The following is a 27922-nucleotide window of genomic DNA, read 5'->3' on the forward strand; positions in this document are numbered from 1 at the left end:
TCCAGAGCCTGACTCGGCACTGGCTCTCTAGGTGACGCGTTTCTCCTCAATTGGAACGGACCTCTCCAGTATGCCTTTCCACACACAGTTCTCATTCCCAAAGTACCGCAAAAAGTCAAAATGGACAGTGCCACAGTCATACTAATAGCACTAGCATGGGTGCATCAGCACTGGTTCCCCTTCCTTCGACGTATGTCACCATGCAGACTGTATCCACTTTCAGCCCTCCCGAACCTTCTCACTCAGAACCAAGGGGCACTACGACACCCCCAGATACACACCTTGCAGCTTACTGCATGGCTCCTAGTTGGCTCAAACTGTCCAAATCCCTCTGCTCTACACAAGTCAGAGAGAAATTAATCCGCTATAGAAGACAAATGACCAGAACCACTTACCTTTCAAAATGGTGCAGGTTCATCTCTTGGTGTTCCATACAGCAGCTGCTTCCACATTCAGCTCCACTTCACATTATCCTCGACTACGTGCTGTACCTAAAATATACGGGGTTAACCTTAGCTACTCTCAGAGTTCATCTAGCGGTGATTTCCGCTTTCAGACAGCCTATTGAAGGCACCTCCCTGTTTGCCAGCCCAGTTACCAAGAGATTCATGAAAGGCCTTATAAACTTAAGCCCCCTTCGCAAACCCGTTCCTCCAGCATGGAACCTAGATATCGTACTTGGGGCTCTAACCATACCACCATTTGAACCGTTGGTAACTATACCATTACAGACGTTAACTATGAAGATGGTTTTCCTCCTCGCCATTACGTCCGCACATAGGGTCAGTGAGTTATCCGCGCTTATGGCAACACCCCCATACACCATACACCCCCACACCCAACACCCCCATACACCATGTTCAGTAAGGATGGGGTACTCCTAAGGCTTCACCCAGCATTTATCCCCAAAGTTTGTTCCACCTTTCATGTCAGCAAACCAATTATCCTTCCATCCTTTTACCCGAAATCTCATGCTTCATTGCATGAAGCATCTCTCCACACAGTCGATATTTGTAGAGCCCGTGCGTTTTATTTAGAACGCACAAGACCCTTCAGAAAAATGGATCGACTAATCGTTTCTCTGGCTGAGAGATCAAAAGGACAGCCAATATCATCTCAGCGCATCTCAGAAATCATAACCGTATGCACAACAGAGTGCTACGCAGCCAGATGTGTACCATTTCCAACGCAACCTCGAGCATATTCCACGAGAGCAATGGTAGCATCAGCAGCCTTCCTCGAGGGTGTCTCCCTCAAAGACATTTGTAGAGCAGCCACCTGGTTATCCCATGACACGTTTGTAAAACATTACACAATACAGCAGAGGGGGCTCTCAGATACTGCAGTGGCATCAGCAGTGCTCGCATCAGCAGACAAATAGGGACTCCGAGTCCCACCTTCCTGCTCACCGGGGTACTGTTGCTCAGTCACCTGCGGTGGAGCACCCACAGAGACATCACTCGAAGAAGAAAGCGAAGTTACTCAACTTGGTGCAGTAACTGTCGTTCTTCGAGATGTGTGACCCTGTGTGTGCTCCACTACCTGCCCTCCTCCCCGCTTCGGAGTCTCTCTCCATTTGTGTCTTCCAGATTCAGAGGCAGTTTCGAGGAACTGGCAGGGGCTGGATCATGCAACCGCACAAAAGAGTGCGAATGCCACGAGATGCCGCCACGCGTGCACAGTCTGGCCACATACTGCTACGGGAAAAATTTCCATTTTGAGATGCCGGGGCGAACCCAGCACCTGCAGTGGAGCACCCACGGGGACACACATCTTGAGGAACTACAGTTACTGCACCGAGGTGAGTAACTTCGCTTTACAAACCACCATTTATTTTTAATAATTTTTGTATTATAGCACAATAGAACTAGATACACCCTCTAGAGATGAAGATCTATAGTTATAAATTGAAATATTCCTGCCTTCATATTAAGTGTAAAAATAATTAGAGAGGTTGTAAAAATGCACAAGTTATCTATACAAGTCAGAAAGATGGAGCTCGGAAAAACAAAATGGATGAGACTAGTAGTTTTTAGAATTTCATATTTTAACCATTTTACATTGATAGGACTGAAAATATAAATTAAACAATTAATTTCTAAATTATTAAATGTATTACTTCCCTACAACTCTGTTTATGCAGTTTCAGAGGCTTTTGTTAATATAGTGATTTAATTTGACAAAATGGATGAAAAGTATGTATAAAAAGTGAGTTTAATAACTAATTCTGTGTTAATAGATTCCCAGACCTGGTTACTGGATGGTAGTCAACACTTAAATCTCAGATTAACTCAGTTTTGTGTTCTCTTTTATAATTCAGCTAGGGATGTAAGCAATTAGTCGAGTCACTACTCGACTACTCACTTCCCTTCCTCTCCCCTCCGCTGCCTCTGATACAGAATTGACTCTTAGATACAGATATAGCAAGGGGAGGAAGCAGGAGCTGGTGCTGGGGGGAGCTGGCTTAAAAGATGGTTCCCCCCAGCACCATCTCCCCAGTGTGTGGCATGGGGAGGCAGTAGAGGCATAGGCGCAGCAGTCCAGGACCAGCAGAGCCAGGACTGGGACCTACCCCTGCTGCGACTCTGCAGTTTAAATGTAGTAGGAGCCGGGCTGCATGCGCACCCAACTCCTACTACATTTAAACTGCAGAGCTGCAGCAGGGTCCCTTATCGACTAATCGTGTAGTCAATACAAATTGTATTGACTACAAAATCAGTCAGTTACCTGCCTCTTAACATCATTAAATTCAACTTTAATTAGTAGGGAATCACTAATGAGCTATACAAAAAAGTCTTGACATTTCTGTAATATCTTGGTGCTTCTATAGAGAATATGGTTTCTCTGATTTGGAAGTTTGCATTTAATCATGTACATGTTTAATAAGTTTTTATATTAAATTCTAGTGATTTTGGAGAAAAATAGAGAACCAGTTTGCAGGAATAAACCATGTGCAAGAAGATTTAACAGATAATACCTCTGTTAAAAAACATAAGTTTTGCATCTGTCAGAAAGTAGGCACTAAGATTAAAGCATACATAGATGGCATACACACTTAGTAAGGTACATTATAGCTGGTATTTTCTTTATCTCTTTTTCAGAAAGCAGTAAAAAAACACTTTCCATTTTCAACCCATGACAACAGGCATTGTTTACAGAATGTAGGAGAGTACTTTGATTTTGTAAGTATCCAGCACTAAGAAAATCTGCAAATTCATCTCTCAACCTGCCACAGATTAAAGACAATATTCTTGTAAAATTCATGGGTGCTCAAAAAGGTGATGAGAGAAAATGCACAGCAATGATAACGTGCATATTGTTGGGACGTAACTTCTTATGTGTGCTGACATGTCTTCTCAATCCTCGTAACAGTGTAACATAGCATTTACAGATATCTAGAATAGTATTTAGGGTCTGGCAAGACTGGTAAATCCTTAGTTGACTTCTTGCGGAACTGGGTCTACATCTACACTGCAGGCTTCTTTTGGAAGAAGCTTTTCCGGAACAGATCTTCTGAAAAAACTTCTTCTGATAGAGAGTGTCCACACTGCCAAAGCACATCAAAAAAGCGATCTGCTTTTTTGAACTATAGCATCCACGCTGAATGGACGCTATCTTGCATTTCAGCTGTGATTACTATGGATGGAGTGGCCACCAGAGCACCCGTGCTTTTTCTTCTTTCCTCTTCTTTTGAAATAACTCCCTCTTCCCCGTCCACACTTTCCTTTTTCTGAAAGAGCTCTTTTGAAAAAAGGCTTTTTCCTTGTAGAAAGAGATTTACCAATGTCGGAAAAACCACTCTGTTCTTTCAATTTTTTTTTCCTGAAAGAACATGATTGCAGTGTAGACCCAAGTGAAGTTTTTTCAGAAAAACTCTGTAGTGTAGACATAGCCATAGTGGCCCAAATCATATCACTTTACCTTAATCTGCTGGTTTATGGATTAGCCACTTGAAAAAGTGTTTTTTATATGGAGTTTAAATCTGGACACAATGATTGCTTAGTGTACAAATATAAATCTGGCATTCCATTTTGGAAGTGCTAATCTCACACTGCTGTGCTGGTGAAATTCATCTCTTTTTATAAAAAGTTAGTATAAATGGTCTTTTTGCAGGCAGTTAAGTAGTGATTGTAATAAACAACTCATGAGCAAACTTCGGGATTGCAGCACAGCCTTTCTGCACATGTCAATACGAACAGTTAGTGCATGGCATGCTGGGGTGTAAATCTATAATGCACTAGCCAGCTTTGCACTAAGTGTCCATATTGTATTTTAATCTATCCTCCTTTGATAGTATCATACCCTGTTACAGGCTGTGGGGCTGAAATAAAGGCTGTCCTGCTATCATAGGCTCTGGATCTGCGCAAGCATAGATTGTGTGCTCCCCTGGCACAACCCCATCTCTTCAGGTTATTTGGAACTAGTATGGTACTTACAGAGGCCTCCATATGTAGCTGGTCTGCCTGGAAGTTTAGTAGGGGATCTTATAGGGTTATGTGTTTAAAAGTATTGTATAAGAGTAGATTTCAGCCTTTCAGGAATCTGATTTGTCTTGCATATCCCACATTTCATCTCACTTAAACAGCTACATGTTTATAAAATCAAACATTAAAATACAGTGTCACAGCACACACTTACTGAAAAAATTGCTTAGTTTCTCATTTTGTTTCTATGACAATGGGGCGATAGCCTCGTTCAGCCCCTGGCAAGATGGGGCTGGGCCCTGCTCCGTGCCTCCAGAAGAGGTGGGGCCTCATGCAAAAGGGGTAGGGTATGAGCTAGGCATTCCTAAGCACTGCCCAAAGAATGCTGTGCCTCCCCCAGGTAGCCCTCAGTGCTATCTAGAGCACATTCCGGCAGCGATTTAAAGAGCCCGGGGCTTCAGCCGCTGCCACAGTAGTGGTGGCATCCAGGAAGTCCAGGCCTTTTTGTATTGCTGGGCTCTGGGGCAGTTGCCCCCCTCCCATTGGTGGGCCTATCTATGAAATTTTAGTTTTGACTGGTATCATTAGTGTTTTTTGTGTAGACTCTTGTAAAACTAAGCAAATATCTAGATGAGTTATTATATTGCCTGGAAGACCTCTGATCCCCAGTTGAGAATCACTGTCCTACATGAATGACCACTCTGAGCAAATTTTAAAATTTCTTCTTTTGCCTTTTATGTTTGCATGCCTAATAATTTCAATTTTGATTTTTTTTTCCATTTTGGAATGTTGATATGTTTCTGTGGCAACAAAAGACAGCACAGTCTACTAGGGTATGTCTACACTACCCCGCTAGTTCGAATTAGCGGGGTAATGTAGGTATACCGCACTTGCAAATGAAGCCCGGGATTTGAATTTCCCGGGCTTCATTTGCATAAGCGGGGAGCCGCCATTTTTAAAACCCCACTGGTTCGAACCCCGTGCAGCGCGGCTACACGGGGCTCAAACTAGGTAGTTCGGACTAGGCTTCCTATTCCAAACTACCAGTACACCTACCGTGGAATGAGGTGTACCGGTAGTTCGGAATAGGAAGCCTAGTCCGAACTACCTAGTTCGAGCCCCGTGTAGCCGCGCTGCACGGGGTTCGAACCAGCGGGGTTTTAAAAATGGCGGCTCCCCGCTTATGCAAATGAAGCCCAGGAAATTCAAATCCCGGGCTTCATTTGCAAGTGTGGTATGCCTACATTACCCTCCTAGTTCGAACTAGGAGGGTAGTGTAGACATACCCCTAGAGAGTACGTAGAACAGGGAGTCAGGAACTCCTGTGTTCTGATTCCTGCTCTGGTACTGAATCCCTTTGTGACCTTGGGCAACTCTTAGACCCATATTTCCAAAAGCATTCATTAGATGTAAGAATCCTCTGTTTTCTTGTCCAGTGTGATATACTCGATGCCTGATAATTTTCAGGGATGTTGATCATGTAGAACTCCAGGAGTTCAGTAGGACCTATGGGTTCCTCACCTAAGAAAATTCACTCTGTGGGTCTCAGATTTGGCATACAAAAATAAGGGACACTTTTGAAAAACTTGGTTTTATACTTGATGGCTGTGTCTAGACTGGCAAGTTTTTCCGGAAAATCAGCCGCTTTTCCGGAAAAACTGGCCAGCTGTCTACACTGGCCGCTTGAATTTCTGGAAAACCACTGACAATCTCATGTAAGATCGTCAGTGCTTTTCCGGAAATACTATGCTGCTCCCGTTCGGGCAAAAGTCTTTTTCCGAAAGACTTTTGCGCAAAAGGGCCAGTGTAGACAGCACAGTACTGTTTTCCGCAAAAAAGCCCCGATTGCGAAAATGGCGATTGGGTTTTTTTTGCAGAAAAGCGCATCTAGATTGGCCACGGACACTTTTCCCCAAAAAGTGCTTTTGCAGAAAAGCATCCTGCCAATCTAGACGCGCTTTTCCGAAAATGCTTTTAACAGAAAAGTTTTCCGTTAAAAGCATTTCCGGAAAATCATGCCAGTGTAGACGTAGCCTGTATGTTTATCTGTAGGTCAAAAATCACATTATTTACCTACTTTGCTGAATTTTTGTGAGGCTTCATTTATTTAGTACTGCACTTTGAATATATAAAGTGCTATAACAATTAAACAATTATTTTATTCAAAATAATAGATCAAAAGTAAGTATGTCTATTTCTGGTTTTCTTTTTTTGTCTGTGCAACAGAATAGTTAACTCTGCTACTAGAAAGGAATATATTGGTAAGTCTGAGAATAGTATTTATGACCTAACTGCTTGCAGCAGATTAGAGGTGGTTCTGATAATTATTTTGATAAGTGCTTCTTTAATTTTTATTAAATGACAAAGTAGTGGATTTCTTGCCCAATGTTCCAAACTTTAACAGTGAAACTGTGGTTCTGAAATGTACATTTTCATCAGTTTTTTCTTCAAATTTTTTTCCTAGAGTTTAGGACGAAAGAAGATTGAACCGGAAAGAAGCCAACAGACTTCACAAAACTTTTGTCTATGGGCACATGAATATATTCCTAGCAATCATGATGGTTTTACCATTTATCAAACATCATTCATAGGGCACCAAGAGACGGAGCGTCCTTTTTGTAGACGATATCCAAAGCAGCACTTAGAAAGGTGCTATATTTATAAATCTATTCCCGAGAATGAAAAACAAATGTAGTCTAACCACCATGTTAATTGCAGGACTCCTTCTTTAGTAACTACTGAGACTGATTAATATCCTTTCTCTGAATCCGAACTACTTTTATCCCTCAAAAACATGATGGAATAAACATCTGTGTAAAATGGATACTGCAATACAAGTTGCAAATAGGTCTGATTTACAGTTGGCAGGTTGATTGAAATTAGCAATTGTCTTGCTGTTTGCAAATTCTTTAGCTTTACTAAAAACTAAAATTACTATGAAAATGTAAGTTACAATAAAGTAAGTTGTAATGAATCACAATAACATTGGGAAGTAAAATACGGTTGTCTTTGCATAGTTTTATTTATCTATATATTTTAGAGTACATCTGTCTGGGCGTCTGTGAGTCCATTTGTTCAAGAACTCCTAAACTGTAAGAGCTAGGACCACCATGTTTGGTGGGCAGCTTCCTCTTACCCTAAGTTAAACCAAGGTCAGGGTTTGGATATGCCTAGAAAATGGAGATGCCAGGAATGGGACTGTTATCCATAACATGGAAAGGGAGGGGCACAGAGAGGAGGGATATGATACTGAGAGTGGCCACTGGGGGCAACTGCAGCACAAAGAGAACAGCTAGCAGGGCTGGGGCTCTGCCAACTTGCCTGCTACCAGACCAAGAAAGGAGTCTCCCTGCCACAAACTTGGAGCCTGCCCTGCCCCGTGGAGAACCTACAGGCTGCAGGCGGAGGTGCTAGAGGAAGGGTCAGCCCCCAGAGCCATGCACCCACCCCCAGATAGCCTGCAAGCCACGGGAAGACCTGCTGGAAAAGGGGGCAGCCCTCAGGGCATGGCCCTTCTCCAGACTGCCTACAGGCCATGTGGGGGCAGCCCCCAGAGCCTTGACCCTTCCCCGCCCATCCATAGCCTGCAGGCCATGGGAGGCTGCTGAAAGGGGAACAATGTGACCCTTGCAGCCATGGGCTGTCCCGGTAAGCTCCCCTATCTCCCAGCTCCCAGCCTTGAGTCCTGCACCTCTCACATGCCCTGACTTATACACCCCCACTTCTTTCCCCCTTCCCTGAAGCTTCCACCCTTTGCATTGAGCTCCCGGACGCTTCCCAACTCTCTGCCTTAAGCCACCCATCGCCTGCCTCTCCTTACCCCTGAACCTTCACTCCACCCTTCATTTTCCTTCATTTTCAAAAATACAATAATTGAAATAAAGCATGTACAATTTTCATTTATTTAAAAATCCCCTTCATGTAAAGAGCCAAACAACACAACTTATATCTGCTAGTAGTTATACATTTTCACAGTTACATATTCACCAAGATGTAGGGCCATCTCTGGGGGAGGTAGGGGTCCGCAGCCCTGCTCCACCTCTGCCTGTCCCTGCTCCATCTCTTCCCCAAGCTCTGCTCCTATTTCACCCCCCTCCTGCCCCAGGTGCAGGATGGCAGCAGGGGTTGGTCCCAATTCCGCGCTCACAGCAATGGCAGGAGCTGGAGTGGCCCAGCAGCCTGTTCTGTTTCCCCCTCTCCCAGTCCACTGTGTTCCTCTTCTCCATGGCAGCACGAAGTGCAGCGCCCTGGGGCTGGGGCATTCTGCTTCCCGCTGCCACGGTAAAGCCAAGCACAGCGGGCTGGAAGAGGCCAGGTTGGAGCGGAGCAGGTTACTGGGCTGCTTCAGCTCCCATTGCTGCGGTGAGTGCCAGGGGGTGTAGGGCTGTCTCCTGCAGTCACCCCCCACCAAGCCCCGCCCTGCAGGTAATCAATCCCCTGGCTTCCTTGGGATCTGTCCATTGGACAGTTGAAGTGGCTGCCAAAGGGGCCCCAAAGCATCGGGTTTGGGCCAGCGGCCCTGAACCATCCTATGGATGGGATGGCTTTGCTCAGATGGCTAGAGCATAAGGCATTGTGCATGCCCAATGGCAGAAACTTAGGCACCAAGCAAACTTTGATAGCAAAAATTTAGCAATGAGCAATCTTAGGCATGAACTGAGTTAAGCAGCAACCAAGCAGGATTTTGAGTCTGTGGTGTCTAAATTTTTAATTTAGGTGCCTCAAGTGGAGTTAGGTGCCTAAATCCTTTTGTGGATCTGGGCCACAGTGACTGTACTTGTAAAGTATGATTTGAAATTGATTTATGCCTTTAGGCATGAATCAGGGTCCCTGTCTCTGCTGCTGCAGAAGATTCTCTAGCAGTGGAACCAGTAGCATGGGGGGAGGGAGGGCAATGCACAGGAATTGATGGGGACTGGGCAGTCAGCTGTATACAGTAAAGCTGGATCTTTGGGGCCCACCTCCAGACACAAATCACATCAGGATCATACACTGTAGTTTCAGACATGGGGGTGAACTTTGCTGGGCTGTGTCATAAGTGTCTCTTTATTTTCCTCACACATACCTCTACCCAGGTTTTAATCATGGTGTATGTGACCCATGATGGAAACTACATAATAAAGCAATTCAATAGTATAGTTAAGTGTAGGCATAACCAAAAAAAACAAAAAAAAAAAAAAAAGGAAATTGACATAAAGGAATGTCACAATGTGTGTATGTGATTATATCAATAGTGGTAAGAACATGAGGAAATAGTTCAGAAAAGGGTTTAGAATGGTAAGCTGTGTGAAGGATTTCCTTAAATTTAGCAGGAATTGGATCTGGAAAAAGTTCATGTTTTCATGGTTAAACACCACCACAACCATTAAGTTAAACGAAGGCTGGTTCTACAACCCTTTGCACAAGGAACTACTATGGATTGCAACATGCAGAAGACTTGTAAGATTGGGTCCAAAAATAACATGTTTTCCTTCTGCAGACCATTTTAATTCATATATTTTATCATTACAAAACCAAAATGTACACATCTTAGAACAATCTGGAAACAAACACATTACCGTGCAAAATAGTGTAGTACAGGCAACTAAAGCACAAACTTTTAGGAAAAGTTGACGTGACTATTAAATACATTTATTTCCACTTTGAATTCACTGAGTTGGAAAGATGCAACAAGAGTTATTTTGACATATTTTTAATCTCTTCATGTCACATCAAAATATATTGGAAGATTTCCAGAAGTAGTAATTTCCTTAGCACATGTTGAAATAATAATAATAATAATGATGATGATGATTTTATTTTTAAAGTGCCCCCTACTGAGGTACTGCACATTTTAAAACACAAAACATCATTAAACTAGACAAAAACAGATAAAAGGCCAAGTAAAATCAGATAATTAAAAAAGAATAATTTTGTTTGTTTGTTTCAGAGTAAATAGAACCAGTCTGTCAGCTCTTAAATCAGATTTTCCAATGCTTTGGCCAACAAATTTCACCTCCAAACTCATTCAGAACCAATGTTCATGCCAATCATATGGTATGAGAAGTACCCCACACTGTTCAGTATACTCAAGAGTGTAATCTCGGGGAAAAAGCATTACAAATGCAGAAAGAATGTGTATCTGTGGTTTAGTATTGCAAATGAATATAGTGAAATGAGTCTCTGGTTTGTTATGCTTTTCCCTCAACAATCAAAAGATTCCAGATTTGTTTCTCTAACTCATTTTGCTCTGCTTAAATTTTGACTTAGACTATTTTAAAAAGTAGTTGTGGCTTAGTTTGTCTGTAAATTCTCAAATAGGATTGTAATAAAGATTCCAAGGAAAAAGTGAAGGAAACATGTCTCTTTCCAAAGTGGAATTTAAATGGTTTTAGTTGAACTTACTAAAATATCTTCAGTGATTCCCAGATATTCTCAACTCCCACTGATATTCTGAACAATACATTTGCATATGAGACAATATATGTAAATGTATTCTTGTAGTTATATTAATTTGATATATTAATTTTAAATGACTGATAAGAAGCCCAATCTGTTGGAATGTTTGGTCTTCTGAGACCAGATTCACAAAGGGATTTAGGCATCTTAACAATCAATTTTAGGTGCTACAGTGATCCACAAATCTCTGCCTTAATCAGTACATGCCTAAACTCACTTGCCACCTATATTTTTATTGTAAAAGGTCCCTTAACATTGATGTTTCTGCCTTTGGGTATGTGAATGCTGCCTTTAGGAATTTAGCTGCCCAAACCTTAGAAAATAGTTGCTCTTCTGCCTATGTTGCTTCATCTGATAGGTGTGCTCAGTGGATGCCTAATTCCACAGTAAGGCTACGTCTACACTGGCGGGTTGTTGTGCCAGAAGTATGCAAATGAGCAGGGCTTGCCAACCCACGGTGAGCACTGCTCACCAGCCGTGCTGTCCAGCGATCTGCACATGCGCAGATCGTTCTGCGCATGCGCAAATTGCCTGAACCCAGCTCTTCCGGGTTGCAATCTACTCGCAGTAGATTGTATTATTTGTTGAGCCCTGCAAATGAGGCTAAGCGTGGAATATTGCCGAGACTCATTTGCATACCTAATGAGCCACCATTTTACGGAAGAGGCTCTTGCACTAGAAGGAGCTGTCTACACTGCCCTTTCTTGGCAAGAAAAACCCTCTTGCACAATGCTGTTATTCCTGAAAATAATCAGCATAGCGACATTGCACAAGAGGGTTTTTCTTGCGCAAGAAAGGGCAGTGTAGACAGCTCCTTCTAGCGCACGAGCTTCTTCTGCAAAAATAGCAGTTCATTAGGTATGCAAATGAGGCTCAGCAATATTCCACGCTTAGTCTCATTTGCACATCTCTGGCACAAGATTGCGCCAAGGTAGACATAGCCTAAGTGGAGGGAAAGGAAAGGAAAACCTCATAGCCTCTAACCCACTGTTTAGGCTACTCACTTGGGGTATGTCTACACTACCCTGCTAGTTCGAACTAGCGGGGTAATGTATGCATACCGAACTTGCTAATGAAGCCCGGGATTTGAATTTCCCGGGCTTCATTAGCATAAAGCCGGCGCCGCCATTTTTAAAAGCCGGCTAGTGCGAACCCCGTGCCGCGCGGCTACACGCGGCATGGGCTAGATAGCTTGAACTACGTAGCCATTCCGAACTATCTGTACACCTCGTATCACGAGGCGTAGAGATAGTTCAGAATAGCTAGCTAGTTCGAACTATCTAGCCCGTGCTGCGTATAGCCGCGCGACACGGGGTTCGCACTAGCCAGCTTTTAAAAATGGCGGCGCCAGCTTTATGCTAATGAAGCCCGGGAAATTCAAATCCCGGGCTTCATTAGCAAGTTCGGTATGCATACATTACCCGCTAGTTCGAACTAGCGGGGTAGTGTAGACATACCCTTGGGAAGTAGGAGATGCCAATTCATTTCCCCTTCTGCCAGATGTGGACAAGGTGAATGTCTTAACCACTAAGCTATAGAGCAAATCACTCTCTCCAGACCAGTTATTCATTAATTAAAGTGAAACAACTTTAACAAGAGAATGAGAAGACAGGGGTAAATGTAATTTGACTTTCTTACAAGTACTATTCTATAGCAACCCCCCAGGGGGATCCTCAGGGCAGGAGGTTGGGGAGGGGTTGTGGTACAAAAGTACCTATAAGAAATTTAAGTGTGGGGTGGAGTGCAGGGGGTTCAAGGCAGAAGGTTGAGGGTGGTGTGTGTGTGTGTGTGTGTGTGTGTGTGTGTGTGTGTAAAAGGATGGGGGGGGAAATTGGGGGACAGAAGGGGATTTATACCAGGACGCTGCTTGCTCTTCTCCTTTCTGTCACTGTCAGGGAGCAAGAGGAAAGTGCATAGCTCCTCTGCTCCCTGCCCTCCCCAGCCAGAGTGAGAGGAATGAAGCAAACTGTTCAATTTCCCTTCACTCCCTGACTGTGACAGGAAAGGAAAGGAAAGCAGTGTCCTGGTATGAATTTGGGTGCCATGGCGCCTGTGGGGGCATTTGTGTGCGCCCGACAAGTGCTCAGGGCTGGCCTGGCCCCAGGCGCGCGGCGCTTGGAGGGGGCGCTGGCCCCGGGCGCGTGGCGCTTGTGTGGGGGGGAAGCGCCGGCCCCGGGCGTGCAGCGCTTGGAGGGGGGAGCGTCGGCCCCGGGCACGCGGCTATGGGGGGACCCCGCCCACGGGCATATGGCTATGGTGGGGGCCCCGCCCCCGGGTGCGCAAGTGTCCCTGCCCTCTGGCGCCCGGCGGGTGAACGGCCACGCCCTCTGGCACCCAGCAACCTCAAATGGTTGGGGACCACTGCTCTATAATGTGAGAGCCTTGCAATTGGGGCAGTCCCAGATCAATGGGGGGGCATGCCCGCCAGCCAACACCTTTAACTTGCTTGGCTGCCTGCTGCTTAGTGTAGCAGCCTGCAGGGGAGCCCCAGGAGCTGGGCTGGGAGCTCACTATGCCTCCTGCAGCCAAGCTCCCCAGTTGGCCAGCTCCTTTTTGCCGGAACAGCACATGGGCGTGCACCAGCTTACTTTGACCTCTGTAAGAAACCCATCTGGTACTTTTCCACAGACCAGTGACTAGAGCACTCTCCTCTGAAATAGGAAATTTGCTGTTCAAATACTTTCTCATCAGGCTGTGGGAGGAACTGAACTAAGATGTTCTGGATAAATGTAACATGGATGCGGAGTTTTTTTGTTATAAATGAAATTCTAGTAATATAGCTTGTTCCCAGTACAAGACACCTTTACACAGGTATAATTGTATCCACATTACAGTTTGTATTGGTATAACTTTATTAGTGTAAAATAGCTCTCTCATATCCCTAACTAACTGACATAGTCATACCAGTGCAAGATCTGTCAAGCCTGGGACCAAGTTAGACTAGTTAATATTAGTTTGGTCATCTCAGAATTCCTAATAGAAGTTGAACCCTTGGAGAAAATATTTGTATGTTTGCATCCAAGCTATCTGTGAACCTTCTCTTATTTCCTGACACTCCCTCTCTGCTGAATTGCCCAGGATGCACTAGCTGGCAAACTCTGGGAAACCATTTTACTGTGGAGAAAGAAAAGACTACATAAATCTCCCTCATCTCATGTTTTTTGGTTTTGTTTTTTATGTCTGCCTTCTCAACAGAGTGTTAATAGAGTGAGATCTCTAATGCTTTATCTCTAGAACATCTAATTAAAGGGAAATCTATTCATCAAGAAAGTAATCCTGCATGACCTTAATTTGGCTTGTGTGTGTGGATTAACCATAAAATATACTCTGTTTATTATTCACCCAGGTAACTGTGTAATGTTTATGATAAGTCAGCAGAGGTTGTCAACTCTATTTTTCCTCTGATGAATGTTTTCTAAATTTCTTATATCTGAATGATAACATATTTGCAAATGAAATGTCTAGCTTATATTTTAAAAGTTTTTGAATATGCTACGCAGTGCCAGTTCAAATTAGAAAATATTGAGGAATATTTTTTATTTGGGGGAGAATTCTATTCCAACACAAAGGAGCCCCAAGTTCCTAGATTCCACTTAAGTTCATAGGGAGAAATCAACATCTGTGGAAGAAGTGCAATCAGATGGGTCAGTTTATTTCAGCTTGACATGTAGCCCCCTTTCTCTTCTGCTATGGGAGACATATTGTTAAATGAAATGGAAAGCTTTTAAGGGAACCCTTTACTAAAAGTTTGGCAGCACATAATAGCTGCAGAAGTCTCCTGCATCCTTCTAAGCAATGCATTTCTGCTCCACACTTCCTGCCTTATCTTGTAAAATAAGAGAAATATTAGGAATATGCTTTTCTCCTGCTATGAGATTTCTAGAATCGTAAAAATTCATCTAATTTCCATGAAGCATTTTAGAGACATTACTTACTCCAGACTCACAATATCCCTATGATGAAGTAGATAAGTAGTAGATTCCCATTTTACTGATGCATTAGCAGAAGACTAAGGACAACTTATCTGAGGTCACTTAGGGTGTGTCTACACAGCAAAGTTATTTCGGAATAATGGCCGTTATTCTGAATTCACTTTGTGAGCGTCTACACAGCAATTCCACTATTTCAAAATAACAGACGGCTTATTCCAGCTTCTGTAAACCTCATTCTATGAAGAATAATGCCTATTCCAAAATAGATATTTCGCAGGGAAAAGCTGCTTTTTCCAAATAGGGGGCCTCCAGCCCTTCCCAGGATGCTCTGCTGGTCATTCTGTCCACAAACTCACTTGGCCCCTAAAATGAGCCAGTCTGCTGCTCCTACCCAGTGTTCCACTGCTGCCAGGGAGCAGTCAGATAGCTCCCAGGAGCCTGCCAATGGTCACAAAAGACGCATGCCTTCCTCGTCTGATGCGAAGATTCTGGACCTTATTGAGCTTTGGGGTGACAGGAACAACCTCCAGGATCTCTGCACCAGATGAAGGAATGCGGACATCTATGGCCAGATGGCTGACAGCCTGGCCAACAACAGGCACATCCATACCCAAGAGCAGGTGCAGATGAAGGTGAAAGAGTTCTGCCAGGCATATGCCAAGGACAGAGAGGGCAACGCTTGCTCTGGGGCAGACCCCACACCTGTTCTTATTTCAAGGATTTGGACTGCATCCTGGGGCATGGGGCAGTCCCCCTGGTTATAGACTCTGGGTTTGAGACACCTGTCGTCATCCTCACAGGGGTGAGGGGAAAGAGATGAGGAGGTGGAGGAGGAGCAGGAGCAGGAGCCAGATGAGGCCGGCATCAACACCCAGCTGACCCAGGAGCCAGAACCCCTCCCTGTGGACATGTTCCAGGCATCATCTGAATCTGGGGAAGGAACATCATGTGAGTGGCATCACTTTCCCTTCACACAGGGGGTGGAGAGGATGGGTAGCGGGGGGTAGCTGGGCACTCCTCATTTGGCCCTTGCTGCCTGGGGATCACGCAGCAGCCTGTGCACATGGGAGCATGTGTTGTGCCGCTCCTGGCCACATAGCCCCAGGAGGGTGCCACAGAGGACCCTTGTGCTATTGGCCACATGGTGTCTGGAGAGGCCTGCCATACTCCTGACCTCGGGGTGGGACTCCCTTCTGGGCGGGACACCCTTCTTCCACAAGCCAGCTCTAGAAGAAGGCTGGGGAAATACACACGCACACATACACACTCAGCAGTCCTGCACACAGCACATGAGCATGTCCACACTCTTGGGGCAGCACCCACTCCCGGGGACATCTGGGCTCACTGGCCATAGCGCACATGGCCTTGCTCCAAGCACATCTCCTTTGATTATGCTGAGAATTGTTGCTCTTGGCTCACAGATGAGGACAAGGCTTCAGGCACAGTGTCCCCTGGGATGACTGACCATCTCTCTCTATTCTCCACATTCAGACCAGCGTTGAGAAGGGGGACAGTCAACACCACCCGGGACAGCCTCCTGGACCCGAGGCATCCGCAGGTGGCACCGACCCATGGATGAGTTCCAGAGGCAGCATCTGGCAGCTTTCCAATCCCTGGAGCAGACCATCGACCGCAGGTTCTAGGAGGATATCCAGCTGCGACATGAGACCTGGCTGGTGCAGGGCCTCTCCCTGTGCATGGATGTGCACTCCCTCATAGTGAGCGTGATGCCTGCTCCTGCTCCCACTCCTGCTGTTGCTCCTTCTCCCACTCCCACTTCTCCCTCAACATCTTCCCCATCCTCGTGGCGACGAGGCCCCTGCACCTACGGCAGTGGGATCAACAGAGCCAGGCACCACTCCCAGCCTCAGCCCTGAGTCTCTCTTCACCCCTCTTCCCCCTACCAGATCCCTCCTCCAAGGTTTCCATCTCCCCCCCCTCAACTTTTCCCTCTCTCCTCCCCTCTCTCAGGTTCTTTCTCCAGTTTCTCCCCAGTGTCTTTGACCCCAACCAAAAAAATACAGAGTTTTTAGTTTTTCAAAAACAATGTGTCGTTTATTTTATCACTAGGAAAAGGGAGAAGGGAGGGGCTACTGGAGGAAAGACAGTGAGGGATGAAGCAGAAGCCCCTAGTGGGGCAGACCACGAGAGAGTGTCACTGGTCCCCCGGGGAAAAGCTCTCCCTCAGGGCCTCAGGATGCACACGGCCCCCTGATGGGCCTGCTGGATGGCAGAAGCATGTGGCTGTTCATAGGCCCTGTCAATGTGGTCAGCCGCCACTCCCTACCCTGGCAGGAATGCCTCCCCCTTCCTCTCACACAGAAGCTATGTCTAGACTACATGGCTCTGTCAACAGAGCCATGTAAAATAGTTTATTCAGCATAGGCAAAGAAGCGGGGATTTAAATAATCCCTGATTTGTTAAAATAAACATGGCTGCTGTGCTGTGCCGATGATCAGCTGATCCGGCACAGCGGGGCAGTCTAGACGTGCCGCAGTCGACAAGGGAAGCCTCTGTCGACCGCTCCGGTAAACCTCGATGGAGCCATGTAGTCTAGACATAGCCACATTGTGCCATATACAACATGCAGCCACCACATGGTGACCTCCCCAAGGTACAGACGGGTGAGGAGGCATCTGAAGCACACCTTCAAATGGCTGAAGGCACCCTCTACGATCATGCGGGCCCTGCTGAGCCTGGCATTGTACCGTTCATAAGAGGGGTTGAGGTGGCTGGTGTATGGCTTCATGAGCCAAGGCTGGAGGGGATAGGCTGCATCCCCCACCAGGCAGACAGGCATCTCCACATCCCCCAACCCTGATGGTGCGGTCAGGGAAGAAAGTTCCAGCGTGCAGCTTATGGAACATTCCAGAGTTCCTAAATACACGTGTGCCGTGTGCCTTCCCTGATCACCTGACATATATGTTGGTGAACTGGCCCTGGTGGTCAGTCATGGTCTGCAGGACCACTGAAAAATATCTCTTGTGGCTGTTGTAAAGAGATGCTAGGTAGTTGGGGGACCAGATGGGAGGGGGCTTGCACCACTCCCACCCGCCCTTTCCCATTCCTGCAGTCCACCCCCTCTCCTGGGACAATAGCCCAAGAATACCATACCTGCATGATCAGGGCCCTGACAGTAGATTTCCCCATGCTGAACTTGTTCCCCATGGATCGGTAGCTGTCCGGCATGGAGAGCTTCCAGAGGGCTATGGCGACACACTTCAAGTGCGTGTTCTGTTGCCTGAGAGCAGGGGCGGGCCACTCACAGAACTCCATGAAGGTGTCTTTCCTCATTCTAAAGTTCTGAAGCCATTGCTGGTCTCCCCACTGCTCCAAAACAATCCGGTCCCACCAGTCTGCACTGGTGTTCAGACGCCAGAGGTGGCAGGGCCCACTGTCCAGGGGAGGGCGGACAGGATCCAGCTGCAGGAGCCGCACCCACAGAGATCCAAGGAGGGTCTCCCAGAAGGGCTGGGGATTGGGTTACTGCAGAGCCTGGGAGTCTGCATGCAGAAAGTGCTGTATAACTTCCAGCAAAAGCTGCAAGAACTGAGGACTGCTTGGAGGCAGCTCCAGCCCCATAGCAGAGAGTGCTGTGGTGTCCAAAAGCAGGGCAACCAGAGCACAAAGAAGGTGTGTCCAGACTACATGGCTCCGTCGATGGAGCCATGTAAAGTAGTTTACTCGACATAGTCAATGAAGCAGGGATTTAAATAACCCCGCTTCATTAAAATAAAAATGGCCGTTGCGCTGTGCCGACAATCAGCTGATCTGGCACAGTGCGGCAGTCTAGACGCAGATCGGTTGACAAGGGAAGCCTTTGTTGACCGCTCTTGTAAGCCTCATAACAAATTTCAGTATCCCTTTTAATGTTCTTTAAAAATAAGAGGCAGTTTCTACACGTGGAAACTTGCTAATTCCTTAGGGTAAAGTAAATTCTGTTTAAGTTTTTTATTTAAAAAAAATCAGAAATAACAGTCTGTATTAAAGGCCCAGATTGACAAACAATAACTGCTACAGAGCACAGGGCCTGCTACTGTGAGCAGTCCAGCTAGGAGTGCCAGCCACTTGCCCAGATATTTTCAAGATCATCCTTTTTTAAGGTCAGAGTGCTGAGAAATCTCTAAAGATGCCTGTCAGCTATCCAGTTTTATGGGCTGAGGATCATCCCAGATGACCTCATTGTTTGTACTGCAAAGGTGGCAACTCTATGTTCAATATTAGTAAATGTTTGGAGGATTGGATTCTATAACAATTTCATGACATTTTTACCTCAAAAGGCATTTTAAGCATGCATTAATGCCCGTGTACACAGAGCTTCTCATCTTATTGGATAATTAATCAGTGGCACTTTGGCAGTGCCTTTTTTCATGCTGTGCTTCCTTTTAGATGGTAGTCAGATGGTGTATGGCTGTATCAATTTATCAGGAAAGTCAAAAGACAATAAAGTTTAATTTCCTGATTCTCCTGGGATACAGTGGGTCTTTTTAACAATGATTCTCCAGTGAAGGAGAAATTAAAAAACAGCATGATCAACATATTACATAATATTTCATGGGTAGGGTAAAGTACCAGGTTTAAAGACTAATCATTAACAAGACTGTAGTATTACTGAGCAGAACCTTTTGTCAAAAGTGTCTAAAGCCAGTAACAAAAGTAGAATTAGACAAAGCATCATATTCATTGTACAATTCTTATGGGGCCAGTCTATATATGTAGATTTAATTTTCTGCCTTACTTAGCTAACTGTTGTTTGAAACTAAATTTCTAAGAACTAATATACATTTCTTGTTTGGTTATCTTAAAATAGCTGGTAAAAGTTACATAACATAAGAGGGCAAATAGCTGTTCATACCACAGTTCTAAGTAGTAAGGAAAGTGCTTGATTTGGATCTCACACCAGTTGTATGTTAATGTAACTCTATTTTTGTGAATGGAGTTAGTCCAGGTTTCATTGGTGTAAATCCAGACCAGAATCAGGTCATAGGAATGCAAGTAAATTGATTCAGACATGGAATAAGAGACTTACAGACTTTAAGGTGTTTTTAAATTTACTTTTCATTATGTTACACAGTTCAAAATATTTGTCTTGATATAGCTCTGTAACTTGGATCCATCTACTTACCTGAATCAGAATGAGAAAATCGTATAAAGAAAATTATTTTAACAGATTTAGCTATGAATTTAGTTCTAATTCAACATTCACTTATGTTTTTATCTCCAAGTTTTGTATGTGTGCTAACCATGGGAATGAATGGGATCATGTGTGTAATGATTTTTGGAGAAAGCTATGGACAGTAAATCCTATTTCAGTGTTTGCTTGATTTTTTGTTTTGCATATTGGTTAAAGCTGCTGCAGTGTGCCTTATATTACAAATTAGAGCCTTTCTAAAGTATCTAAATTCCCTATTTTAAGTCAAAGGTTAAGTAAATATATGTGAAATTTGGAATTCTTACTAAGCATTATTTTCCTTTTCACAAACAAGCAAGAAAACTAGAGAGGCTTCTTTGCTTTAATTCTGGTTTTGTACTTTTTTATTAAAAAACAGTTTATGCATATTTGTCAGCTATATGATCCCCTCTAACAGAGAAATGTGCAGTAGGGACACACATACCATGAAGGTAGGTTTTCATATTAGCATCTAAGCATTGATCCTGCACCTTGGCCCATCTGAGAAGACACTCCCATTACTGAAGTGAATTGGGCTCCACATGTCCTATCCATTCCAATTCAATTACAGAATGAGGCTCTTTGTTAGCTGGGTAACTCCATGAGGGTATATCTACACTGCAGCACTAGCTCAAAATAAGCTACACAATTTGAGTTATGCAAATTGCATACCTTATTTTGAGCTTATTTCAAGATAGTCTGTTTTGAAATTTGATGCTGTCTACAATAGGCCACTATTCCAACAAGTCCCTTAATCCTCATGGAATGAGATTTACTGGGATGTTGGAATATTGTGCCTGTCATGTTGATTACATTTTGAAATAACAGGCGCGCTGTCAAGATGAGGAAAATGCTATTTCAGGATACTGGATGTATCTGAGGAAATAAGCCCCCTCCCCCTCTCCAGAAAAAAAGAAGAAGAAGAAGAAGAAAAGAGGATCAAAAGAATAAGGTGAACCGTGCCAAGATCTCAGGTAATTAAGTCCCTCAGGTGGAAGGGAGTTTTAGGGAAGTAAAGACAGTAAGAGCCACAAAGCCTCCTACCTTGAGGAGTCAAAAAATCTACACAGAAGGCAAACCCCAGTTCTCAGATATGAAGCATCTGTGTAAGAACTAGGGTCCTTGCTGTTCTATTGGCTCTGCCTTTCCTGTCCTGATAGTATAACTCTATATTGGCCGATTCCCTAGCCAGTTGTGTAGAGTTAGTGCAGCATTAATTCCTGAGCAGATATCTAAGTGGGTATTCATGGGGTGTAATGCAGCAGACTGGTATTCTACCCCTTTCCTGCCAATGGCTTCACCTGAAAGTACCACAAAAGAGAGATCCTGCTGAGAAATGGCAAGGAGACACCCACTTCCTCCTTTGCCACCAGCATCAGGGTCACCCTCCATGGTGGAGAGGCTGATGATATTCTACCTCATTGCCTCATGATATAATCTAGCACTATCAAATTCTACTAAAAGCTAGTTGTTTCTACTGCTGAGCTAAATCACAGTCTCTGCAGCTGAATTATCCAGTTTATTTTTCATCTTGTTCTTACATTTCAAAATGTCTAGACTCTGATCTCATTGCCAAAGTATAAAGATTTAGGGCCAGATCCCAAGAGTATTTAGGCTCCTAATTTCCATTGATTTCAACAGTTCCAAACTCATTCACCATTATGTGGTCTATGTGCTTGTAATTACAATGTGAAAGAATTTGTCACAACTACTGGTGTTCTCCACAATATTCTACCCCTATATCAAGCTTATCTTAACATATTTGCTCTTCATAAAAAGTACAAAGAATGTAAAAAAATGTACTTGTGAAAACCTTTGCTAATGAAAACTTCCATCATGTTTTCCTAAACAGCTTCACTCCAGAGCTAACATGCTGATATAATATAAAAATTCAATAACTTGTAAAACCAGCTATATTTTACTATTTCCCCCTGTAGGTTTTTTTGCAATATGTTTCTAGAAATATTTTATGCACTCTGACACAAAACAATATCTACAGCAGTAATAATAAATTAGATGCAGTGGGAATTTAAGCTTGTTCTTGTGTTCAAGATGATATAGTGGAAATCATTATAATGAAGAAAAAGTCATTATTATTCAGCATTTTATATTAAACATGCCCCCAAATTATCATGAGTATACAACAGAATGTTTCTAAGGCTTTGTTACAGCCATGGTCTAGTAAAATCCATGTGAATAGCCCCATATTTGCATAATGGAGATTTCTAAGAATACAAACCTTTCATATTTTAAGCTCTGACAAGCCTTGCTCTTTCTCTACATATCTGTCATAGTTTTATCATGAATCAAAAATACCCCAGAATCTCTAACTTGCATAATCAAGCTCTTTCTGATTCCAGTATGTAAATATACTACATATTGATGATTTTTTTTTGAAGTCTCAAGTTGTTTTGTTCTCTTTTCTCTCAGCAGTCCCTAAGCCTTTTAATTTTAATATTTCATGCACTGCTGCACAAACAATATAAACATAAGATCATGTGTCAAATAACAAGCTAAAATATATTTGTTAGATGGTTCACTTAATAGATTTTTTTTGTGACTAACTTTAAAGACAGGCTATGTGTTCCGAAAGGCCAATAACAAATAGATCACAAAGGCCCAAATCCTGCAACTGGCAAAGAGATTGCTGCACTTATGTGCATACTATCAACTGGAGGATCAAGGCCACACTGGGGCTCTAGGCTCCCAATACCAGCAGTTGGTTGATCATTTGATCATCAACTGCATGCATGGTGCTAATCACAAATGCCTGTTAAATTGTAAGATAATGAAGCTAATACTCAACCAGGAAGACACAGTTTGGTCCTTGATAAATCCAAATAAGTGAACTTACGTTCATTAGTTGCCTAAGCAGGGGCAATGTTCAAATGGGATATGGATTAATTATTCTACAAAGGTCAAGAGATGGTTTTCCATTACATAAAGTAAAAAATAAATCAGATTAATTATTATTGCAATATATCATAGGATTAAACTCTCTTAAATGGGATTCTCTAGTCTGGTAACATCCATGGTCCGGCATGGATGTTGCAGGACCAGAGAGTCCCGGTGGAGTGCCAGCAGCACTGATCCCTACGGGGCTGGCAGGGAAGTGAGCTGCCTGTAGCGAGCTGATGGTAAGGCCACCGAGCATGTGGTAGCGGGGCTACCCAGTGGGGCTGAGAGCCACGGTAGCTTGGTGGGGCAGGGAGCTGCGGCACGTGTGGCTGCCCTGTGGGACCCAAAGCCCCAGCACGCAGCTGCCGTGCAGGTCCTAGAGCCCCAGTGTGGCACATACGGCTGCCCTGTGGGTTCCAGAGCCCCCGCAGGTGGGCACAGCTGCAGGATGGGTCCTGGAGCCATGGCAGCAATGGCTGCCCAGTGGGGTCAGCAGGGCCAGCAGGAGGTGGGGAACCAGCTGGGAGGGCCAGGGGTCCACAAATGACTTCCCCGGTCTGGCAAAATCCCTCATCCAGAACTGGTCAGGTCCCCAGGGTGCCGTCCCAGGGAGGTCCAACCTGTCCTGTATTACGTATTCTTAGACTGCCCACAATTCACACACAATATGCTATTGGTACTACAGAAGACATATTATTGGTTTCCTAGAACATACCCCCTTTTTATTCTAGTGTATCTTTCCAGCCATCATGGTGCCTCTGAAAAAGAAACAAAACAAAGTAAACCCTAAAAATCAACGTTGTAATAGTTCATATTAGCGGCAGATGATTTCATACCCAATGGTAATAATTATGCTTGCTGGGTGTGAGAGAAATCACTCCCCAGGCCTGATATGGGCCTTTGTATACAAATGCATGGTTTAGGTGTGAAATACAAAGGTCATAATGGGAGGGGGAATATATGGCACAGCTACCCTTATTGCTCAAAAGGCAAAAAACTGAGGTCTGATCCTTCAGAGTGCCAAGTATCCATAACCCAAAGGTGAGTCTGTTACAGGTCCTCCTCTGCACTTGGACAGCAAAGGACATGAGCCTCTTACATAGGATGACCATCCATCCCATTTTTAACTGGACAGTCCCATATTTCGGCCCTCTTACAGCTATCCTGACTTTTTTTTTAAGGGTGAATTGTTCCGTATGTTCAGCTGCAGCGCTCCCCTTTCTGATCAGTCATCATCAGCCTAGCCACAGCAGCCTCCTGTTTGTGACTGGCAGGTGAATGCGACAGGTGGTGGCCAGCAGGTGGTGCTCTCAAGCAGGGTTCAGAGGCCAGTAGGAAGAGAGGCAGCCTGTATGTGATAGAAGGGTAAGGGTATTGGGGTGAGTGAGGGGTGTGTGCCACCCCTGCCCATGGGCACCCTAAAGCAATTTCAAAAGGGGGGTGTCTGCCAGCCCTTTCCCCGGCACCCACTGTGGGGCTTGAAATCTTGATCCCTGGTGGTCCCTCTCATACTGAATTCCCAGCACCTTGAGCTGAAGCCCTGTGGGGCACTCTCTGAATTTCCAGTACCACATAGGCTGAAAACCTGATCCTCAGCACACCTCTCCCCCCTGGGCAGCAGCCCCAATCCCTCACATGCCCCCTACCACAAGGGTTGAAGCCACAAGCCCTGGCAACCCTGCAGGGCTGAAAATAGGAGCTGAGGGGCTGAAGTCCCTATCCCCCCATGAACAAAGCTGAATATGGGAGTGCCAGGACTGAATCCTGTATTCCCATTGCTCCCTATGCAGCAGAAGCCCCTGAGCCCATGGGCAGAACTGGGCAGCACTGGGGATGTTTGCACCCCCCCCCCCCCCAGTAAACTTCAGTGCAAGTGCAGGGCAGCCCCAGGGACAGACTCACTATTTCTCTCTTCCCATCCCCTGGCCAGTTTGGAGGCAGGAAGCTGGAGCCGGGCTGGGTGGAACAGATGTTCTTCTGGCTGGTGCCACGGCTCAAGGCAGTAGTGCTGTTCCCTCCTCTCCTGCCACTGATGCTGGTGCAAGAGATTGAAACTGCCCCTCAGCAACCAGCCCCCTTTACTCACACAGATGGAAAGAGCTGCAGGGGTGAGGGGCGTGGCTCCATGTCTGGCAGAGCCCTCAAGGAACAGGAGAACCACAAAGCCCTCCTGGCACACAGCCTGTAGATACTCCTTCTATGCACCCTGAGGTACCCTCCCGAGCTGCACACAGTCCTGAGCTTCTCCAGGACATCACACCCCCGGGTTACCTCCTCCCTGCCCCCTGAGCTAACCCTGGGCCACAGACAGTCCCTAGTGCTCCCTCTGATGGGGTAAACACAAATATTATTACGTTTTCTTTTCTACAATGTGAAATATCTGACAAGCAGTGAGGATTATTTCTGTATCAATTGATTGAGAACCATTCTCTTAGGATACATCTACACAGAAGCAGAATAACTAATAAAGCGACGAGGAGTCCTGTGGCACCTTATAGACTAACTGTAGGAGCATAAGCTTTCGTGGGCAAAGACCCACTTCGTCTTTGCCCACGAAAGCTTATGCTCCTACACTTCAGTTAGTCTATAAGGTGCCACAGGACTCCTCGTCGCTTTTGCAGATTCAGACTAACACGGCTACCCCTCTGAGAATAACTAATGTTATTCTGAAATAACATAGTGCACATCTATACTACAAGCCTTTATTTTGAAATAATGTCGCACTGGAGGACTTTTTACTCCTACTCACAGTAATCCTTATTTCATTAGGAGTAAGAGAAGTCGAAGGAAGAGTGTTCTTCCTTTGACTTCCTGCGGTATAGACAGTGCCAAAGGCCAAATTAAGCTATTTCAGCTTAATCTATGCAATTGATGTGGCTGGAGTTGTGTAGCTTAATTAGACTTTGGTCCTGCTGTGTAGACATTCTCTTAGTGAAAAAGCTTGTTGGGCTGTGTGCAGAGAATACCAGTACAAATTCTGGTGGTGCTAAACATGCTGGGAAAAACAACATATGGTGAAAACTGCAAGTCAAAGTAAGGGAAGAATCTTTGGTTTTGGTTGTGGTGCTCACATTGCTCATAACTGCTGCAAACAGCAGCTGTCAGTCTTCCAGTTGTTTTGGAGTCCTTTAATGTGAAAGTTTATGAATACTTTCACATTTACACCATTCCTGTTGAAGAACTGAAAGACTTCTCCCAATTTGTTGATCTTGAGAATTTTAAATTGTTAGAGAATGGCAGCACACGATTTCTTTCCCTTGGACCAGTGCTAGACAGAATATTGTTGATTTTTGATGGGCACAAGGCATATTTTCTCTGTCAAAACACATGCCCAGCACTGTTAAAGAAAGTCTTCAGTGACCCTTGCACAAAACTGGGGCTTCCTTTGGCCAGTAAGCTAGCAGCCACCTTGCCAAAGATTTTAGAGGCTATCGAGAGAAATGACTCATAGGTGACAAAAGTTGCACTGCACATTCATACCCTTCAAAATAGTTTAGCATGAGGCTCCGATTTGTCACACACACAGACCCTGCTGCAGTCTTTGGTTGAGGGTGGGGAAATTAAGGAATAGAAATTTTACAATGCAGTAAAGAATGTTTTTTCAACATCTCTGAAGTACTTGGAACACTGGAAACCTGTCTTTGAGTGCACAGAAAAGCTTGAGTGGATCCTGTTGAGAAGCATGCTGGTGTGAGATAATGTACCAAGCAGTCTTGCCTTTGCCACACAACAATTCCCACCCTAAGGTTGATAGATGAGAATCATCTTTTTGATGAACGGACAAATGCAAAACCAATAATATCCTGTCACATGTTCCCCACAGTGTCTCCTGGGGTAGTACAGGCCAGACCATGTTTCCCAGCACTCCTGGTGTCTCCAGCATGGGGGGGGGCAGGGCCAAGCAATGGTTTCCAGTGCCCAGGCAGGTCTGGGAGTACAGGGCCGGGACCAGGTCAGGATTCCCAGTTTCCCTGGCCTCTCTTCCTGCAGGAATCAGGAACAGGCTGGTGTATCTGGCCACCCCAGTGTCCCCTGGTGTGGGAGCTGGGGCAGCACTGTATGGCCTTGGTTGTGGTCCAAGGGCTGAGGGTCGGGGATTAGGGGTTTGGAGCAATAGGGCCATTTTCCCAGTCCATTGCCCAGGAAGATGGTGAGCTCAAGCCCCAGCTGGCCACTGTCTTGCTGCTGTGGCTGTCCCAAGGGATCACACCACAGTATATCTCTCCGCCAATCAACCCCCCCCCCTTTCATGTTGTGGAAAACAATCACATTGTAGGCACATCCCCTTTTCCTGGCACAACCAAACTATGACCTTGCTTTAACTTAGGAGAGGAGAAGCTGCATACCAAATCTGGTGGTCCCAGCTCTTACCGTTTAGGAGGAGTTCTTGAACAAACAGACTCACAGACAGACACATTTTTAAAAAATATATATAGACAATAGTGCAGTATGTCTTTTTAATGGGGGCTCAGCCAACTTAATGCAAGTTTGAACATTTAAACTGCATAGTTCTGATTGATTGCCATTGAACTCACTTCAATCAGAGCATTTTTACCAGGTGTCCCATGTTTGGCATAGGACAATATGGTCACCCTACTATGCTTACAGCTCCACTTAGCCTGTTGGTTTTTAGTTCAAGCTGTAGCAACTGATACTTTTAGATACTTTTAAAGAACTGATACTTTTAGAGGTTGCTGGTTTAGTCTCTGCTCTGTCAGCTAAGATAGTGACTTTCATGCAACCTTAATTCCCATTGAAAGATTGGGCATTTAAGGAATGAAAACTGACAGCACTAATTCAACAGGTGATGAACACACTTAATACATGAAAAATGCCAAAGAGAAGGTGTTGGCTTTAAAATTCACTCTGTTCAGGCTAATGTTTATGACCCCTGAAAATTCAGGTTTGCAAAGAATGAAGCTGCTTGCATTAGAGGTCCACTACATAGGTTAGAACCTCTGCTAGTCTTATTACAATCATACGGGTTTCCACCAGAATTTGGCCCTCCCATGTTTCTGTGTATGCAGCTTCTGCAGCGCCTCCCCCACTGTCTTCCCATA

At 44.8% G+C, this 27922-nt stretch overlaps 1 protein-coding gene across 2 annotated transcripts in view; it reads left to right on the plus strand.

Moving 5' to 3' along the window:
• Positions 1-27922, plus strand: part of TEX36 (testis expressed 36) — a 47447-nt gene that overhangs the window by 14353 nt on the left and 5172 nt on the right. Inside the window, exons 3-4 of one of the 2 annotated variants that reach the window (XM_089780349.1) lie at positions 3102-3182; positions 6889-7073. In XM_089780349.1, the coding sequence (XP_089636475.1) occupies positions 3102-3182; positions 6889-7073 (266 nt within the window). Of the gene's footprint in view, positions 1-3101; positions 3183-6888; positions 7425-27922 lie in introns of those variants that run through there. The other variant, XM_075935779.1, reaches the window with a different exon arrangement.

The sequence above is a fragment of the Pelodiscus sinensis genome, chromosome 8 (genome assembly GCF_052426305.1).
Source record: "Pelodiscus sinensis isolate ZL-2025 chromosome 8, ASM5242630v1, whole genome shotgun sequence".
Taxonomy (NCBI): Eukaryota; Metazoa; Chordata; order Testudines; family Trionychidae; genus Pelodiscus; species Pelodiscus sinensis.